The sequence below is a fragment of the Aotus nancymaae genome, unplaced genomic scaffold, assembly GCF_030222135.1.
Source record: "Aotus nancymaae isolate 86718 unplaced genomic scaffold, 86718_ANA_hifiasm-v0.15.2.pri h1tg000076l, whole genome shotgun sequence".
Lineage (NCBI taxonomy): Eukaryota > Metazoa > Chordata > Mammalia > Primates > Aotidae > Aotus > Aotus nancymaae.
Window position 1 is genome coordinate 18,744,733 of NW_026988491.1, and position 20,530 is coordinate 18,765,262.

At 52.5% G+C, this 20,530-nt stretch overlaps 1 protein-coding gene across 5 annotated transcripts in view; it reads left to right on the top strand.

Moving 5' to 3' along the window:
• Window positions 1-20,530, top strand: part of PARVB (parvin beta) — a 145,649-nt gene that overhangs the window by 48,808 nt on the left and 76,311 nt on the right. For all 5 annotated transcript variants that reach the window (XM_064368193.1, XM_064368194.1, XM_064368195.1 and 2 more), the window contains exon 2: window positions 19,729-19,818. In XM_064368193.1, coding sequence (XP_064224263.1) covers window positions 19,729-19,818 — 90 coding nt within the window. The remainder of the gene's footprint in view (window positions 1-19,728; window positions 19,819-20,530) is intronic.

The window sequence follows — 20,530 nt, forward strand, 5'->3', positions numbered from 1 at the left end:
GTCTGGATAATTTTTGTCTTTTTAATAGAGACAGGGTTTCACCGTTTTGGCTGGGCTGGTCTCAAACCCCTGACCTCAGGTGATCAACCCACAGATTTTGCTTGGAGAAAGCAGAGGAGACCCCAGAGGCATTTCTCTCTGAAAGGGAGAAGCAGGTAGGCCATGGCAGCAGCTCTGGGACCAGCTCTGGGGCCACCTGCTTTTCCCACACTGGGTCTCTGGCAGGCTCGGTGGCTGGCCTGCACACAGTAGATCCTCGAAACAGATGTGCGAGCCTTGTGGGCATTTTCACGCTCCCTCCTTTAGTCCACATCGCTGGAGGAGATGTGATGACGGTGCGCGTTTTGTGCAGCCACGCGGTGGACACCTGCTGAGGACCTGCTGTGGGGCAGGGTGTCTGTCGGCCGGGCTCTGAGGATGCAGATGAGGACCCTTACTCGGGAGCTTCTGTTCAGGTTGGAGACAGCTTATGAAAACATAAGGTAACAGACTGACCAACTCTGGGGCAGGAGCCAGGGGTATGTGGCGTGGGGGGTCCCAGAAGGGGTCTCTGGAAGCCAAGAGGAGGAGAGGTCCTCTGAGGCTGGCTGAGGCTCCCAGCAGAGAGATGGGGGCATGGGCGGAAGCCTGCCATGCCAGTGAGTCCTGGCATTTCTTAGCCCCTGCTTGGTTCTCTTGCCTGCACCATGGCCTAGGTGAGCAAGGCTGATGTCTGTCGTTTTGTGGAAAGGACTTAGTAATTGAACAGAGTCCGTTGCAATGTGAATGTCATACGGAGACCCCTCCCACATCGTGTCCCCTGGGCTCTGGCCAGTGGCACCTCCTGGCAGCAGCTGTCCAGGTTACACAGGATGCTGGCTACATGCTTGGCTGGTCTGGCTGTCTCTGCCTGGCCCCACTGTCACTGGTATCTGGAGATTGCACCCGGCCAGAGCCCGGTGGCTTCCCTGCCTGCCACCCTCGGATGCTTCCTTGGGGAGGGAGAGTGCCCTGTTTCCATGGCAACCCTAGGTGGGAGGCCAATGCCTCAGGCAAGCTGCTGAGCTTCTTACAGCCCTGGGAGCGAGGACCCAGGGCAGGCTGACTGTGACCTGCAGGGCAGAAGTAGCAGAGAAGGACCCCCACCAGCCCTGAGGAGGGGAGGGGAATGGGGCGGGGAACATTAGGCCACACTCACTGCCCCTCCCCCTTGCCTCCCAGCTGCCCATGGCTGTGGGAAGAAAGTTGCCCAGGTGCCAAGGCAAGAGACTGAAGGCACAATCTGTCCCAGCATAATAAATAACTGATTACTTAGATATAGCAATGACACCAAATAGATGTAGCAGCAATCACATAGTCAATTATATAATGAATCATTAAATCATTATTCTCTAGTATTAATCTTTACTTTAGGATTATACTGTAGAGACATTCTTGTCTTATAGTATAGACATAATCGGGTGAAAATATTATTAGGAACTGAAGGGACATTGTGAGAAGTAACCAGGAGGCGAGAGTGAGAACCTTGCGGTAGCGCCAGTGCCTGGGAAGGCGCCCGTTACTTAGCGGGCCGTGAAGGGGAGTTTCCCTTTCACTGGGGGAGTTCAGAGTTTTGCTCTTGTTGCCCAGGCTGGAATACAATGGCAGGATCTTGGCTCACCGCTACCTCTGCCTTCTGGGTTCAAGCGATTCTCCTGCCTCTGCCTCCCAAATAGCTAGGATTAACAGGCATGTGCCACCATGCCTGGCTAATTTTGTATTTTTAGTGGAGATGGTTTCGCCATGTTGGCCAGGCTGGTCTTGAACTCCTGACCTCAGGTGATCTACCCACCTCGGTCTCCCAAAGTGTTGGGATAACAGGCATTAGCCACCACTCCTGGCCACTTTGAGGTTTTAAAAGAGACACTGCATTAGAGAGAATGGTAGAGCCCTGAAACCTTGATTGATTTGTTCATGAATTCACAGAGCATTCACGATTCCTGTGACGTGTGTCCTTCTCTCTGCCAGCCTGCTGGTGTGCTCCTGGTGCTTGGTCCACCACAGACAGGTGTGGTTGGTCTGGGAGCTGATGGTGCTGACATCTGGGCTGATATTTACTCTTTATAGTGACTTGAATGATGTCCATGAGGAAGAGCTAGTGCACCATGCTTGTATTTGAAGATTCCCAGGCTGCTGCCTGAGAACCTGGCAGGCTGGTACTTGGAGGGACGGTGGCAGGATCGAGAAGCCATCTGTGTCAGGCGTTCTTGGGGACAAAGAGGAGACACAGGCTTAAGGAGCGGTCAGGCTTGTGGGACACAGCTGTGTCTGAAAAGATTAAGCAATTAGCACATCCCCAGGCTGAGTAGAACAGTGGGCGAGGGAGTCTGACTCCCCACTCAGCCCTCCGGCCAGTGGCTGCTGTGCTAAGCCATTCTGAAAAGCCACCGGTGGAGAACTGACTTCAGGTCTTGCTGACTGGGAGGCCGTCCTGTTGTTTTTGCACATTAAAAACAATACATTGCACTTTGGGAGTCTGAGGCAGGTGGATCACTTGAAGTCAGAAGTTCGAGACCAGCCATGGTGAAACGTGTCTCTACTAAAGATACAAAAATTAGCTGGGTGTGGTGGTGAGCATCTGTAATCCCAGCTACTCGGGAGGCTGAGGCAGGAGGATCGCTTGGACCCAGGATGTGACGGTTGAAGTGAGCTGAGATTACGCCACTGCATTCCAGCCTGGGGGACGGAGTGAGACTCTTTCTTAAGAAAACCCCAAAAAACAAAAAAAACTATTGTTTTATATTTGCTAATAAGGAGCCAACCTCCTCGGACCTTGGTGTTACAGGAGAGTGGCCTGCGGCAGCCTTGGGGACAGTGGTGTTTTTATCCATGGTGTTGGTCAGATGGGTCCTCTGTGCTCGTTTAATGTTCATTCTGCTTGTGTGACCAAAGCCATGTCAGTTTCAGCAACCCTTGTGCCATGGGGCACCCGCCGTGGGGCAGGGCTTGGTAAAACTGGTGCAAAGAATGTTCCAGGCCTTTTGAAATGACATGGACTTGCTGGGGCTGTCTTGAAGCTGTCAGTTTCTTAGGGCTGCTATGACAAAATGCCACAAATCCAGTGGCTTAAACCAACAGAAGTCTACTCTTTTACAGTTCTGGAGGTCAGGAGTCCTAACACCAAGGTGGGGGCACACTTGTTCCTTCCGGAGCCTCCGGGGGGAATCCCGTTCCTTGCCTTTCCCAACTTGCAAAGGCACCTGTGTTCCTTAGTGTGCGGCCTCTTCCTCTGTCTTCAGAGCCATCCGCGTAGCATCTCCCGATCTTTCTCTGCCTCCCTTGCCATACCTCCTCTGGCTCTGGCCCTCCTGCCTCCTCTTCTGAGCACCCTTTCAGTCCCATTGGGCTCCTTGCATAATCCAGGCTAATCTCCCATCCCAATCTCCCTCACCTAACATATCTGCAAAGTCCCCCTCTTGCCACGTAAAGGCACAGGTTCCTGGGACTGGATACAGACATCTTTGCAGGGATCATGATCCAGCCTTGTCTGGAGAGGCGGTGACAGATGGAGTAGAATGTGAGTCCTTTGAGTGGAGAGAAAGGTGGAGTCCTGAAACCCTGATTCATTCATTCATGAATTCACCAAGTGTTCACAGAGCACCTGCTTTGGTCCAGACATCGTGTCAGGAGTAGGGGAGACAGCAGGCCACGCATCTGTCCCTTCAGAGCACCGCGGACACGAATCCTGCAGCACAGATGTGCCTGGGACCGATGGTGCCTTGAAAGGAGAGGAGTGGGAACGTGTGTGTGGGGTGACCTGCTTTGCAGGGTCAGGGAGGGACTCTCCACCTGCCGTCATCCCTCCATCCCTCCTTTGGGGCTGTTCCTCTAAAGGCGCTGTCTACAGCAGGGGTGTGGGGACCCCCATGGGCCGTGAAGCTCTTTCCCCTTTGCTGCTGTGGACATGGCATCTGTTCCAGATGGGTAGAGCTGTCTGTGCCCAGTGGGACCCAAGGCAGTGCCACAGTGGCTCTCTGAGTATCTATCTCAGGTGGGAACTGAGCTGCCAGCACCAGAGGCCAATGGCTTCCAGCAGTCCCCAAAGCCACCTGCTTTTGGAAGGGGCCTGTCTCAGAAGCAGGCCAGGTCCTCCTGTTGGAGGAAGCATTCGAGGCCGGTCTGTGTCGCTTCTGCATGGGAGACAGCCGCTAGGGGGCACCGTCCTTCTGGCCTTTCCCGTGTCCCTGCCTGATTGTGTTTCTATGGCAGGTGCACAGTAGAGCCTTTTTTTTTTTTCCTAATGACTTAATGATTTAATCTTCTTATTTTCTCAGCAGAGCAGAGCTTTAGACTTCCCTGGATACAGTGGGACATTACCAGTAAGATTAATTAATACGAGTTTCACAACTCGGAACCAGCGCTGTGCTTCCCCAGGCTCGGCCCTGCATGGCCGTTGCTGCTCTGCTTTGTGAGGTGCATTCTTTAAGAGCCTGGTTGTCTCCAGGACTCGTCTGCTGCTGGAAGTGAGCAGCGGGCTTCGTTGTCCCCTGTCTCGGTGGGGCTTGCTGTGCAGCTTGCCGGCAAATGGCTGGGCTCGGAGGGGCGGTGGCGGTGACACACGCCAGGGGAAAGGTCGGCATCCTCTTCTGAGAATCGTTTCTTTTGGGTTTCACACCCCGCCCCCACCTTCTGCTGCCTTGAGGCTCTTTTCTCCTTATTATTAACTAATGACAGATTTCATGACCAGTGAATGAAATCACTTGGAAGTACCCACTGAAAACCAGTGTGATGGATTGGCAGAAACGTGACAGACGCACCCTCTGAAAATCGCAGAGGCAGAGGCTCAAGTCGAAGGACTTGGCAAGGGATTAGGATGACAGTGGTCAGTAGGCGGTGGCTGTGGGCACTGGCGCCAAGGGCGAGGGGCTGAGAAAATGGGGGGCAAACAGGGTAGTTCTTTTGGGGGGCAGGGGAGGCTGGCTTTGGGGACATGTGTCCTGCTGTTCACCGCAAGGTGGGGGCATTGGGCAGTGGGTTCCAGTGCTCCTGAAGGGTGGCAATTGAAGGGAGGAATTGAAGAAGTTGACCGGGAGCGGTGGTTCATGCTTGAAATCCCAGCACTTTGGGAGGCTGAGGCAGGTGGATCCCTTGAAGTCAGGAGTTCGAGACCAGCCAGACCAACATGGTGAAACCCCATCTCTACTAAAAATACAAAAATTAGCCAGGCGTGGTGGGGCATGCCTGTAATCCCAGCTACTAGGGAGGCTGAGGCAGGACAGTCGCTTGAACCCGGGAGGCGGAGGTTGCAGTGAGCCAAGATTGCGCCACTGTGCTCCAGCCTGGGCGACAGAGCAAGACTCTGTCTGAAAGAAAAGAAGCTGACCCACGCAATCAGATCGACACTTGTCTCTAAAGCATGTGTCCTCCTTTGTAGACGAGAAGGCCACCAGCCCCTCCGTGGCCTGATTTCTCGCCCGGGGGGTGGTTAGCTGGTAAACCTGACATTTTACTGCACACCTAGAAGTCTGTCCTCCTATTTCCTATTCGATTCATTTTTCTGATCACCCCAGGGACAAAGGGGAAGAAAAGACCATATTTCTGGGCTGAGGAAATCATCTGTTTAACATGGGCTGTGGAGCTTTTTTGTATTTCTACTTCAACAACTTTTTGTATCGGAGGGATGGTGGCAGGAGAAGCCATCTTTGTCAGATGTTCTTGGGGACAAAGAGGAGACACAGAGACTCAAGGAGGGCGAGGCTTGTGGGGCACAGCTGTGTCCAAGGTCAAGCAATGAACACATCCCTGGTGACTTCCTGTGAGCCCAATAAGTCACCAGGCCGAGGAGGACAGAGGTGGTGGGTCAGGCCCCCTCACACAGCCCTCAAGCCAGTGGCTGCTGGGCTAAGTCATTCTGAGAAGCCGCCTGTGGAGAAGTGACTCCAGGTGTAAGGGATGGTGCCCTGAGCCTGGCGCTAAGGTCCCCAGGAAGCAGCCTGATGGCCTGAGCTAGTCCTGCTCTGCTTCCTGCCCTCTGCCATGCTGCTGCATTCCAGTGTCACTCCAGTCCCTAGAGGGTCGCTTCTGAGCCCCTGCAGGCCCCACGGCTTCCACCCCCAGGGTGGTCCATTGCTGGCGTGGTTTTCACGGTTCTGCCCCTGGCTCACTGCCGCTGGACTTGGGGAGCCCTTTGCACTTGTTGGGATTGGCACCAGTTGGTGGTGGGGGGGGGCGGGCTATGCCGCTCGCACTGTCCCGCAGGCACCTGATGTTTGTTTGGAGTTGGATTCTGTTATATAACAGTTCAGCCTAATTGTTGTTGGTTTTAAATGCCCAGGGACCGTATACACACGTTTGTGGTGATGTCTGAGCTGTCAGTTCAGGGTCATCGAGATCCCATCCTGCCTGGGTTGTGGTGAGGTGGGTGTTTTATGTCTAGATCCTCAGACAGTTGCTGACCTGGGGGCACATGGCCCCCAACATGGCCCAGCCAAGGCTTAATGGGGCTACCCCACAGCTCGACACTGGCAGACAACTGAAGCTCTCGGGACGCAGCTGGATTCGGGCCAGCCCTTGTTGAGTGGAGTGGATGACCCTGAATAATGCCACACTGCTCCCTGGAACCACCCGGCACAGATGCTGATGACGGGGATGAGGAGCAAGAAAAATTAGCCAGGCGTTTACCAGTTAATGACTTCTCAGCGCACACCACCTTATTAAGTTCACTGTCACGACCGCCTTATGATCAGGGCCGGCTATGGACCCTCTGCTGAAAAGACTGTAAAGGATCTCAGGAGTTGAAGTGTGTGGCTGAGGTCACGTGGCCTTTCTGCCAGGAACCTCCGAAGCTTCCATCCTCTCTGATCTTCTGTCTGGACCAGTGCTGGCCCTGGGCTGGGGGGTTTGGAGGAGGAGCCGGTGGCTTCTGGAAGGGGCTTGGAAGAGGGGATGTTTGTGGTGGACCCTGAAAGTGCAGAGCGTTGGGTCCCCTTAGAGAGGTTGTGGGATGTGTTGCTGGGGAGTGGGGCACAGTGTGAGCAAAGGCATGGTGGTCCCTAGCTGTTCAGGGGAAGGCAGGAGGCAGGGTTATGCTGGAAGGAGCAGAAGAAGGTGCTAGGAAGGTCAACCAGGCTGGGTGACAGACAGCTGTGTGCTGGGGGTGAAGTCTTGAGATGCCGTGGTGTGGGCTGGGAGAGGGCAGAGGCCAGGAGCCCTGAGACCTGAGACCCAGTGGAAGCTGGCGCAGATGCCCTGGCCGTCATAGGTCCAGCCCCCATCGTGGCCTCCGAGGATTCTGCCTGATGCATCTGGAGGGGGTAATTGAAGAAGCTGACCCATGTGGCTTTCACTCTGAAAAACCAATCAGATCATCACTTGTCCCTAAAGCATGTGTCCTCCTTTACAGATGAGAAGCCTACTGGTGCCCCCATGCCCCAGTTTCTCGCCCGGGTGGGTTAGCTGGTAATCCTGACATTTTACTGGGAACCTAGAAGTCTTTCTTCATATTCTCCTTCCCATGGACAATTTATTTTTCTGTGGTTCTCACATTTTTCTGATCACCCCAGGGACAAAGGGGAAGAGCAGACTGTGTTTCTGGGGCAAGGAAATCATCTGTTTAACATGGGCTTTTTTTATATTTCTACGTAAGCAACGTCTCCTATGCAGAAGACCCAGTTTCCCTGAGCCAGATGGGCTCCTTCCATCTCGGTGGTCTGTGTTTCGGATTCCTGCAGCAGGTGGCTGGTCTGAACACACGCCCCGGGAGGTGAAGTTGGGGGGATGTCAGCTCCGGGGCCTTTTGTACCAGCAAGTCCCTAATTGTGGAGCGGATTTCTTCCTCCTGAGCCCTCAGCCTCTGCCTGGCCACATCAGGGTAATTGGGTTCCTGGTGACCCACGACTGCCAGGCTAATGGAAACCTTAATGGAAACCCTCTTTTTCCACCCAATTAAGTGGCTGGAGGTAGGAGGCTGTGTGAGAGCCGTCTGTTTCAGTTCCTTGACTTTCCCTTGCAGAAATTATCTATTCGGCCCCATTTGGCCTACATAAGCTTAACATTTGCGCTCATTTGTTCATTCATTCCACAGATATTCACAGAGCAGTTATCCACGTATCGGTATTACACAGGATGCGAGGCCACGGTCATGAATGGGACGTGGCCCCTGTACGCTCCTTGCGGGGTTGGGGGGTGCAGGGAGGTGAGCATACCCCAAAATCACATGACTGGGGAATAGGATTTGTCATTGTCATGTGTACGGGGGTGGGGGGAGATGTGGGAACTCAGAAGAGGGGCCTGAACTGTACCCAGGGGGATGTACAGAGGGTGCTTTCCAGACAGGTGGGGAATGGGATGGAGCTCGCTGATCTAAAGTGAAGGACATTTCAGGTTGTGGGAACAGTTGAGGCAGAGGGGTAGAGATCTGACCCACAGAAGCGGCCAGGAATGGCCTCATGGCCTCATCGGACAGTGAGTAGAAGCCTGGGAGCTGCAGCTGGATTGACAGGAGGGATCCACTCATTAAGAGTCACGGGGTACCACTGTGGAGGGTTTGGGTTTTACCCTGGAACTGGTGGGAGCCATGGGGTACGCTGAGCAGGGAGTAACCAAAGCCAGCTTTGTGTGTTGGAAGGATTTCTGCATCGAACAGGACTATTTGCTTTGCAAAGAAAACTCAACTCAAAATGGCTTAAGAGCAAAACAGAATTCATTGGTGCATTTGACAGAATGGTCCATGGGAATGGATGGGCTCAGGTAAGGTTTGATCCAGCACGTAGAAGGTGGTGCTAGATTCTAGATTTTGTCCTCTTCTTCTCTGAGCTCTTTCAATCTGATGCCTTCATCTCCGGGCTCTGTGTGGTGGTAAGATAATGGGACAGCTTCAACCTGTATCCTTTCTGGGTCAAGGCCAGTGAGAAAGAGTGCCTGTCTCATTCTCCATTCCTGGTGAAGTCTCAGTGCAGCTCATTAGCTCTAACTGTCATGCCCATCCTGACTGTGTTCCTGGGAGGCCAGTGTGTCAGCTGGCTTTGTCCTGGGATGCCTGCTCCATACCAGGGCTGAACTGCAAGGCCTGAGCATGGTGGCAGGAGGGGTGGCTCTCTCCAAGGGAAACTGAGTCTTGTTTACCTGAAAGGATCAATGGATGCTGAGGAAGAAAAGCTGTGGTATCCAGGACAGTCACCTGCAGAAAGGGAGAGGCTGGGATGGGGTGGGAAGAGTTTAGGGCAGGGCCTTCAGGGGATAAGGTGGGTGTTCTGGTGAGAGAGCCCCACTGGCCATCCTAAGAATAGGGCACAAGATGGTCCATGGGAATGGATGGTGTCAGGTAAGGCTTGATCCAGCACATGGAAGGTGTTGCTAGATTGTAGATTCTGTTCTCTAGATGTGAGTCTGCTGAGGGTACTCCTAGGTCCAGCATCTTGGTTCCTTCTTCTGTGTTCTTGACACTGACCCTTGTGCCAGGGCCTTTGCTGTCACTCATAGTCTTGGAGTCAGGTTATTGTTCTGCAGTCATCTGTAGGGGTGAGACCACGCAGGGCTTTCCCTCCCCAGCTTCCTTCCTCCCTTAGGGTAGCTCACTGTGTCCCCTGAGGCTGCCAGTGCTTCCAGAAGAGGTCCGAGGCTCCTTCTGGGTCCCAGAGCCATTTCTGTGGTTGAAACCGCTTTGCATCCTTCCCTGTAGAATTGGCTGCCACTTGCTTTAGGGCCCCGTTGTACCCTGTACATAACCCTGCCAGGACATCTGTTTATTTCCATTCTTGTAGCTTTATTTTTATTTCAAAAGGAGCGTAAGAACACAGTCTGGTGGCAAAGCCTCCCTCTGTCTCCTCCTTACCTTCAGCCACTTGGCCCTTGCAGTGGCGATGCTGCTTTTGTTATTCTGGAGCAGGCCCTTTCATTCCTTTTTCTGTGAATTTGGATATGTACACATAGAAATACATAGTGCTGAGTTTTCTAGTTGGTATTTTCTACGTAAGTATCATGCTGTATTTTTTAAAGGGTCTTACCGTGTTGCCCAGGCTGGACTTGAACCCCTGGGCTAAAGTGATCCTCCCGCCCCAGCGCCAAGTAGCTGGGACCATGGATGGACACCATGTGCAGACTGCACCCAGACTTACTTTGCTGTATTGTTTTACAACCTCTTTTTTTTTTTTTTGAGACAGGATCTGGCTCTGTCATCCAGGCTGGAGTGCAGTGGTGTGATCTCGGCTCACTGCAACCTCTGCCTCTTGGCTTCAAGCTCTCTTCCCAGTCTCCTGAGTAGCTGGGACTACAGATTCACACCATCATTCCTGGCTAATTTTTGTATTTTGTGTAGAGACAGGGTTTTGCCTTGTTGCCCGGGGTGGTCTTGAACTCCTGAGCTCAAGCCATGTGCCCACCTCAGCCTCCCAAAATGCTGGGATTATAGGCATGAGCCACTGCACCTGGCCTGACCTGCTTTTGCTTTTGTAAAAATCTCCACACCATGCTATGTATCGCACGTGATTAATTATGCATTGAATCCTTCACGAGCCTTCAGTGCCAGCTGCGAGGTCGGCTGCTGGGTGGAAGTGATCAGGATACGTCTTCCCTCGGCTACATGCGGACTCTCTGCAGTGCAAGGGCAGGACCTGCCCAGCCCCGTGCCCAGCCCTTTGGCATCCATCTGCCAGTGTTTGTTAGAGCAGCAGGCTGCCATGCCCAAGGCTTGCTGCCACCTGAATAGGACAGGGCTTCAGCTGTGAGCTCTTGATGTGGAGTCCACACCACCTGTTGACCTTCTTTGGATTTTACCTTATTGAAATGTTCACACATTTATTTTAGCTTCTGAACTTATTTCATCTCGAGAAATGAGCTGGAATCTCGTGCCCCAGCAGAACGAGTCCCATAAATCAGATGTTCAAGCTGAGCCATCCTTCTGGTTTGGGCCACAGTCATGGCTCACTCCTACCTTCCTTCCCTCCCTCCCTCCCTCCCTCCATTCCTTCCCCCCACACCCTCCCTCTTTCTTGACGGACTTTCACTCTTGTTACCCAGACTGGAGTGCAATGGCACAATTTCGGCTCACCACAACCTCCACCTCCGAGGTTCAAGCAATTCTCCTGCCTCAGCCTCCCGAGTAGCTGGGATTACAGGTGTGTGCCACCACGCCCGGCTAATTTTTTGTATTTTTAGTGGAGAGGGGGTTTCTCCATGTTGGTCAGGCTGGTCTTCAACTCCTGACCTCAGGTGATCCGCCTGCCTCTGCCTCCCAAAGTGCTGGGATGACAGGCATGAGCCACCGCGCCTGGCCATCACGATGCTTTCCTACCCCTCTGGTCTTGTGAGCACAGTTCAGAAACTCATCCTCGGCTTAGAGATGACAGTGAGTTAAATGTGCATAAATGCACGGGGCTCATTACCCTGGGCTGGCGTCCTGCGTGACAAAGCCCACATCCATTTCTCAGTAAAAACAAACTGCACCTGCCACTTGAAAGGTCAGGAAGCGCTTTCTTGTAAGTTGCGCTCCATGGATCACTGGAAGTCCTTCCGGTCTTTTCCCGTATCTGGGCCAGGAGGAGCAGCTGCTCTCTGGCACCGTTGGCCTTTGCTGCCTTTACTCTGGGCAAGACACATTGTCATTCCTGCGATTTGTAATCCCAAGAAACTTGGAGATTGGACTCGGAGTTCATCACCTCCTGGGGAGGACCAGGCCTCACATTTCAAGGCCTTTGCATGCGTGACATGCCAGAAATAGCTCAGCCCTTTGAATGATGATCCTCAGCTCCTTCCAATCACCTTCTTTCTGGACGTCGGCAAAGACTGCCCGACAGCGTCTCCTCCCAGCTGCCGAGGCCGATGATGTTTTTATTCTTATTTAGATCTTACTTCGGTCTTATTTTAACTCCAGTGAGCTGTGAGATCTTCACCAAAGTACAACTGGACTTATTTTTAGAAGAACTACTCTGTTCAGAAGACCTTCGTGCCTGATGAATTTAATTATTCTGATAAATTACAGCTTCTGCGAAGAAACCACACCCCTCTGAGTGCAGATGGAAGTTGGAAAATTCATAGAAAGCTGCCATTTCCTGGCGGAGGCCTGGAAAACAGCATTTACCAGAGATGGCTTAGGGTTCCCTCATAAGCACGGGTGAAGGATCCCGATGCCCCTCCCCAGCTGGGGAGAGGAGCTGGTGGCATGAATTGGCATGGAGCCATGTCTTTCTTTCTCCTCCTCTATCCTCCCGCACGCTCCGAAGACCACTCCGTTTCTTTGAGCAGGATCAGTCGTAACTAGAAGTGGGTAGGGCTTGAACAGGGCCGCCGAAGTGTCTAACATAAGGCAGCTTTCCTGCCGTGTTCTAGTTCTTCTTTTCGACGTGTGGCAGATGGAGAATGGCTGTTTTTGTAGGGGATTTCTCTTTGATCCTGGTTCAGACGAGGCCCTCTGAAATCTCTCCCCCTGATCTTTTGTTCTCTATGAAAACCAGGAAGTGCAGGGCTGGTGTAGCAAGTCCTCATAGGTGGAAAAGCCTCTCGGCTGTTGAAATGACTCGCTTAGAAAAGTGTCAGAAAATGGAGTTGCCATTGCTCTGGCCTCCCAGGGCCTGTGGCGCAGCCTCCACTGGGCCTTTGTGTCTGGGCTAGACCCTCCAGACGAGCCCCCGGGGGGTTGCGGTGCCCATAATTGCAGGGGGGACATCACCATATCCCCTGCCCTGCCCTGGTTCCCCTCATGAAGCAAGAAGCTGGTCGGCCTTTTTGTGTTCTGGATTTCTTTTCTCCGTTAAGGTAACCTTGTTCTTTAAACCAGCCTGCTTTCAAAGTTGTTTTCCTAATAATATCAAAAGGGGGGAAAAATGCTGCCTGAAAATCCTTTTTTTTGGGAAAGAGCCTGGGTATAAATAAATAAATAAATAAATAGAACCACACAAAGGAGAAGACGAAAACGAATCAAAGATGGAAGCTTCGCATTTGGCCTGAGGTATAAATGGCAGGCTTTTTATGATATGCTTTTCGTTTTTCATTCTTTCCTTCCTTTCATGTTCTTGCAATTCCTAATCAGGAGAGATGGTTTTTTTTTTTTTTTTGTCTGTTCGTTTTTTTTTGCTTTTTTAGAAAACCTTGCCCAGTCTTTGGGTGGAGGCTTTGGAAACTGTACGTGTGCAACCATTACAGACGCTCGAAGCTGACGCTTCCCGAGGGGTCGCTGCACGCTGGTGACTGTGCTGAGTGCACCTCTCGTTGAACCTTTGTGATCTCTCTGAGGGGTGTTAGGCCCCACTTCACAGATGGAAACTGAGGCACACAGAGCAGTCAAGTAGCTTGCCCAAGATCACACACCTGGTCAGGGGTTGAGCTGGGATCCAAAACCAGCAGCCTGGTTCTAAGCCCTCTGTTGTGCTACTCCTTGGACATAGGAAAAGGCCTACTATGTGCAGGAACTGAGTTGGCACTGGCAGGGACTGATGTTTGGGAAGGAGAGAGTTACATGGCTGTGTGGCTTGAACTGGGGAGAGGGGAACACCCAGGAGGGCTTCTTGGAGGAGGTGGCCAATAAGATGAGGTTAAAGATAGGTAGGATTTAGTAGGGCACAGTGAGGTACAAGGTCAGTTAGAACTGGGTTCAGTCCTGACACTGGGGCTTCACACCTAACAGCACAGGACTAGCCACTCCGTCACAGACTTGTTTATTTATTATTATTACTATTATTTTTGAGACAGATGGAGTCTTGCTCTGTCACCCAGGCTGGAGTGAAGTGGTGCAACCTTGGCTCACTGCAACCTCCGCCTCCCGGGTTCAAGTGATTCTCCTGCTTCAGCTTCCCAAGTAGCTGGGATTACAGGCATCCACCACCACGCCCGGCTAATTTTTGTATTTTTAGTAGACACAGGGTTTCTCCAAGTTGGCCAGGCTGGTCTCGAACTCCTGACCTCAGGTGATCTGCCCGCCTCACCCTCCCAAAGTGCTGGGATTACAGGTACGAGCCACCATGCCCAGCCTCCTTCACGGACTCGTTAGGAGACGAAGTGAATGGCCGGCATGGAAGGTGCCCTGCACTTAGTAGGTGCTCAGGAAACGTTCGTGGCCCTCTCCCCCTTTCCCACGGACAGTCAGCAGTATGGGTTGGATGTGTATGTCCTATAATCCTCAGTTATGTTGCTCTCTGGCTGGCCCACAGAATTGGAATTATTTGCTCACATTTATAAATGGGGAGATTCCACACCAAACCCCACATTTCCAGCTTGTCTTGAAAACTCAGATCTGGTGGCTGCAGCCTGCACTTCCCACTGGGCCGTCCTGGGCCGAGCGAGGAGTGCCTGTCTCCAGAGACAGTGTGGCAAGGGGCCGTCATCCTGTCCAATGCCCTCCTGTCTCTCTCTCCCGACCTGGTCCCCCCGTGCAGGCCACGGCAGTGCTGCAGGTGGATTCTGGCACAGCGTGAACGAGTTGGTGTCAATTCCCTTGTGGCTGGCTGCTGAGTTTCGTGTGGCCAGAGACATTCATCTTAGAACAATGCAGACACTTAGGAAAACAAGCACAAGGCCTTCTTTCCCCCATAATCACCCATCTCATGAAATTAAGCCCCAGTCCCTTGGAAGCTCACACCTTCCACATCCACCAGACACCAAGAGAATGCATGCCAGCATGCCCGTGCCAGCACACCCGGGCCAGCAGACCTTTCTCTGTGACTGAAGACAGCCGGCATTTCACATCTTTCAAGTGTTTGTCTTTCTGGCAAGTGGACCAGTACTTTAAAAACCAAAACATTCCTGGGATTCACTGAAAGCCACTGAACTGGCACCGTTCACGTGGTGGGGAGCGGCGTGGGGGGAAGCCAAAGGTGCCAGAGGAGCCCCTCCTTCCAAAAATCAGACTGATCCTCTGAAGATGACAATCAGATCCGGGCTGAAAGTTCCTCTGCGAAGGAACTGTGTTCTTTGGGGAACCCAGGCTGCAAAATGCGGCAAGGCCCAGATGGCCATCCCTTGGACCCTCATGGGGTTCAGCTTTGGATATGCTGGCTCTGATTTGTCACCCCTTCACTCTGCACAGAGCCCCAAAGGCCTTTTTCTTAGCCTGGCCATCTTTCAAGGCCAGTTCAATTGCTGCCTCCTCCAGTGAGCCCTCTGTGCTTCACCATGGAATGGAGGACCTCGCCTGCCTTGTGGTCACTCTTCCCCCAGTCTGTGCCTCTCTTGGAGCCTAATCACAGAGACCCCGTACATCCACAGCCGCCTCTCCCACTTGCAGGGGGGTTTAAGGGCCGTGTGTGGAGTGCTCACGATTCCCCTTATTCCTCAGGACCCCTGTGAGGCCGGTACTCCCACCACCCCATGTTACAGATGGGGAAACCGAGGCTGAGCGAGGTGAGAGGACTTTCACGAGGCCACACACCAGCAAGTGGCAATGCAAGGTGTGGACTGGGGCTCTGTGGCCACAGTCCTGGGCTCCTCCTCCCAGCCGAGGGGTCTGCCCACCTGTGCCCCCCTCCTCCTGGTCCCTGAAGCCTTTGCACCCCTCAGGGCATCCTGCATAACCAGCCCCTGCAGAACATGTTGCTGGACGGGCCCTGGGCGGTGTTCCTGAGCGTGTTTCTCATTTATTAAGGTCGCAAAATCCCTGGCACTATTTAGTATCATCTTTGATGTTCAAGGGGGGTGTGGAAATCTCTGTTTTTATGTGACCTAATTTCTAAGCTTTCAAAATGCGGCTTCTCTCCTCCTCCCACTCTGTGTTTTTGAAATCAGGTGGGCAGGGCTGCCTCGCAGCATTGCTGCTTGCCCCGGGGCCTCCCTCCCCACCCCTTAGGCCCAGGTACGTGGGTGCAGTGCCAGCTCTCGGGCCCTGCCAGGAGGACTCATGGGCATGGCACACCTGGGCGATCCTCCACCCGTAGGGAAACTGGGTCTTTCGTTCATCCTCTGCCGTCAGCGTGAGCACTGCAGCAGCTGTGCTGGACGGGACCTCTCTGCACCTGTCCCCTCCTCCCATGATACCAGCGAGGACATGGGACTTCCACCCGGACCCCCCGTGCTCCAGGGCTGTCGTATTCCGGAGGATTTCTGTGAAAAATCACTTTTCCGTGTTTCCTTTCTGCCTTTTAAGACTCTGCTGGTTACAACTCTCTTTGTAACTAGTCATGTACAAATAATTGCTGAAATTTGGTCTCTGTTTTCTCAGCTGATCTGGGTGACCTGTGGGGGATCTTTTGGAGTATTTTTAGGGAGCTGGGGTGGAGGGAGTCTTAGAACTCTATGTCTGAATAATTTCCCCATGAAGGCGTTTAGCGTTTGTCTACTGCTGGCACAGAGTTATGCTATGGATTTTGGAAAATCAAAGATGAGTGTCTCCCAGGTCTTCCCTTAGGACGCAGGTGTGGAGGGCGGTGTGTGCCGGCAGCCGGGCTGGCTCGTGGCTGGAATATGCATTACCTGGACAGGGCCTGCATTTTTTTCTTTTGCTTTGAAATATATTGTTGTAAAATAGTCGTAACGTAAACGTCACCATCTTAGCCGTTTTCAAGAGCAGAGTTCACTAGCATTAAGTACGTTCTCGTCGTGCAGCCGTCGGCACCACCCACCCGCAGAACTCTTTCCAAACTGGAGCTCTGTCCTTATTCAACGCTAACTATCTGCCGCTCCCCCCTGCCCCTGGCAGCACCTGTCTGCTTTCTCCTCTATGCGTTTCCTACTCGAGGGTCCTCCTATTGGTGGAATTGTACAGCATCTGACTTTCTGTGTCTGGCTTGTTTCACTGAGCATAACCTTCTCCAGGTTCACTCATGCTGTAGCCTGGTCCGAATGTCTTTCCTTTTTTTCTTTTTTTGAGATGGAGTCTTGCTCTGTTGCCCGGCTGGAGTGCAGTGGCACGATCTCAGCTCACTGCAACGTCTGCCTCTCAGGTTCAAGTGATTCTGCTGTCTCAGCCTCCTGAGTAGCTGGGGTTACAGGTGCACGCCACCACACCCAGCTAAGTTTTATATTTTTAGTACAGACAGGATTTCACTGTGTTGACCAGGATGTTCTCGATCTCTTGACCTCATGATCCACGTGCCTCAGCCACCCAAAGTGCTGGGATTACAGGCATAAGCCACCACATTCGGCCATGTCCTTCCTTTTTAAGGCTGGATAATATTCCATTGTATGCATGGACCATGTTTTGCTTACTTATTCATCTAGTGTTCTCAAATACCAAGACTCAGTGACTGCAGCAGTGCTCGAAAGCTCCCTTGAATCAAAAACCTTCCTAACCCCAATCTGTACCTAGGCTCTGATCCTCCTGCATCAGGCAGTCCTCCAGGAAAAGGTGCCTGTTTAAAATGCAAATATATTACCTTGTGGGGAGTGGGTAACAGGCATCCTGGGACCCCACTTCCGTTGTCCTTATGAGGGATGGAGGTTGTGTTGTCCTGGAAGCTGGGTCCACAGCTGTGTCCTGAGAGCCCATCACATGCCACGCTCTGGGCTGGGGACTTGACGTTCATGGTTTGGTTACATTTAGCCCTTCTGGCTGGGTGCCGTGGCTCATGCCTGTAATCCTAGCACTTTGAGAGGCTGAGATGGGTGGATCATGAGGTCAGGAGATGGAGACCATCCTGGCTAACCTGGTGAAACCCTGTCTCTACTAAAAATACAACAAATTAGCCAGGCATGGTGGCATGTGCCTGTAGTCCCAGCTACTCAGGAGGCTAAGGCAGGAGAATCACTTGAGCCCAGGAGGTGGAGGTTGCAGTGAGCCAAGATCATGCCACTGCACTCCAGCCTGGGTAACAGAGTGAGACACCATCTCACAAAACAAAAAACAAAGAAAAAACAGAAAACATCTAGCTTTTCCAAAGACCCTGGCATTTTTGCAGTATTACCTATAAATGCCATGTGCAGAAACATGGGTTATTTCCACTTTTTTTTTTTTTTGAGATGGACTCTCCCTCTGTCACCCAGGCTAGAGTGCAGTGGCACAATCTCGGCTCACTGCAACCTCCGTCTCCCAGGTTCAAGCAATTCTCCTGCCTCAGCCTCCCAAGTAGCTGGGACTACAGGTGCAAGCCACCATACTTGGCTAATTTTTTTTATTTTTAGTAGAGATGGGGTTTTACCATGTTGGCCAGGATGGTCTCAAACTCCTGACTCAAATGATCCACCCACCTCAGCCTCCCAAAGTGTTGGGATTACAGGCATGAGCCACCACGCGTGGCCTGGGTTATTTCAACTTTTGGGCTGTTTTGAGTAGTGCTGCTGTGAACACAGGGTAAAAGAGGGTCTGCTTTTTAAGAAGCTGAGTATCAGGTTCTTTGGAGCTGGCCTCCTGGGGCCCCGCTGCTGTTATGTGGGATGGAGGTTGTGTTGTCCTGAAAGCTGGGTCCATGGTGTGTCCTGAGAGCCCATTGCGTGCCGTGCTTGGGGCTGGGTACTTGACATTCATGGTTACGTTCAGCCCTTCCAAAGGCCCTGGCGTTTTTACAGTCTTATCTGTAAATGCCACGTGCGGAAACAGGCGCAGAGAGATGAGTGGGACGTACCTGGGGTCTCGTGGCCAGCACGGGTGGGGCCCGCTGGCCTGCTGCTCCAAAGCCATCATACCACACCCCCCTGCTGCTCCATCGCCTGCCACAGTGGAGGCTGGATGTCCAGAGCTGGAGGTATTCAAGGTGCGAGGTGACTGTGGTGTTAAAACAGGACATAGTTTAGTTGGAAGAAGCAAGTCCTTCTTTGTGGGTTTCTGCCTCAGTCTTAAAATATAAGTTTAATTATTCAGGTAGTGAAGCCAACAGATCAGGAGAAGACTGACTTGAAGAGATGGTGTGTTAATTCAGATTTACCTCTGAGTCTGTTTCATCGAGAAGGAGGTAGAGCTCCGGGCACACTGGCCTGGCTACTTTTGCGGCATGTGATCAGGGACTGCTCCCCGCGGCCCTCCACCAGGGCCGTGAAAGCTGCCGGGGCCCTGCCTCCACCTGGCACCACGGATGTGTCTTGGGGCTGGAACCTGGGGTCCCACGTGCAGCAGGGGCTGAGGCCGTGCACTTTGGAAGAAGTGTGACACTAGAGAAGCAAAGGGGTTGGCCCCCGGCATTTCGTGGGTGGGTATTCCTCCCTGGTGGGTGTGGCTGAAAAGCCTGGAGGGTCTCACTGGTGCAGGGAGGCGAGGGGTCGTTTCTTGTTCTGGGATTGTCCCTAATCACTGGGTATTCCAGACCTTGTAACTGTCCAGGAGTCCCTTGAGACGGGAGGTCATGGTGTTTCTGACTTGAAGCCTCTGGCTCTCTTTATTAGATTTTGCTGTATGTCCCAGCAGTCCTGACCTGGGTGTTCCATCAGATTTCAGTCCCTGTGAATGTGGCTGTCACCAGTGACCCCACTTTGAACTCCAGACTCACCTGTGTGCATGACTGGAGGGGGTTAGCCTCTTGAGTCCATGGCTCAGGACGCAGTCCTCCAGCAGAGGGAGGGCAGCCCCACCCTCTCATGCCCCATCGCTGTGGTCCATACTTTGTCTGCCTCGGCAGCCTTGGTCAGATCTGGAAGCATCTGGAAGCTTTGGTGTCTTAGTTATGAGTTTCAAAGAGCAGTGAAAACGGACTGACAGGGCTCGGTGAGAATTGGGAAATATTTGGGGTGGGGAGGAACTGCAGAATGTATTCTTGGTTTGCTGCGTTTTTCCTCTCTTTCTGGGCAACAGACCTTTAGGAATGTCTGTTAAATGCTGAAAAAAACAGGAACTGATTTCTCTCTGCGTCCACAGCCGACACATGAGGCCGTGGCACTCCGTGTATGCTAACCTGGTTTTTCTTTCCTTTTGCTCAACAGTGAGTGACCTGCAGGAAGAAGGCAAGAATGCCATCAACTCGCCGATGTCCCCTGCCCTGGCGGATGTTCACCCTGAAGACACTCAGCTCGGTAAGGGTGGCTCCTCCGCTCCCTGTCCTGAAATAGTTGAGCATCCGTGGCACAAAGTTGGTCTTGGGGAGGCCAGTGAGGAGCCCAATAGATCTGGCCTCTCGATCTGATGCTGGGGGTATTTGGGAGTCTAAGTTCTTAGCTCAAGGTCATGTTTAGAAAAGTCCACTGGGAAAAGCAAGTCCTTTGTGGGTTTCTGCCCCAGTCTTAAAACGTAAGTTTTATTATTCAGGTGGTAAAGCCAACAGATCAGGAGAAGACTGACTTGAAAAGATAGTTTGTTAAATTCAGTTCTGAAAGCAGGTGTAGCAGGCCACTCAGGGCTATGCCATGCCACGCCACACCATGTCATGCCATGCCACAGAAGGCCACATGGAAAGCATCAGGCAGAGGCAGAAGGAGCAGGGCCAATGCCTTTATTTTGTATTATATATATACGTATTTTGAGATAGAGTCTCAGGCCGGGTGCGGTGGCTCATGCCTGTAATCTCAGCACTTTGGGAGGCCAAGGTGGGTGGATCACAAGGTCAGGAGATTGAGACCATCCTGGCCAACATGGTGAAACCCCATCTCTACTAAAAATACAAAAATCAGCTGGGTGTGGTGGTGCGTGCCTGTAATCCCATTTACTCGGGAGGCTGAGGCAGGAGAATTGCTTGAACCTGGGAGGCAGAGGTCGCAGTGAGTCAAGATTGTGCCACTGCACTCCAGC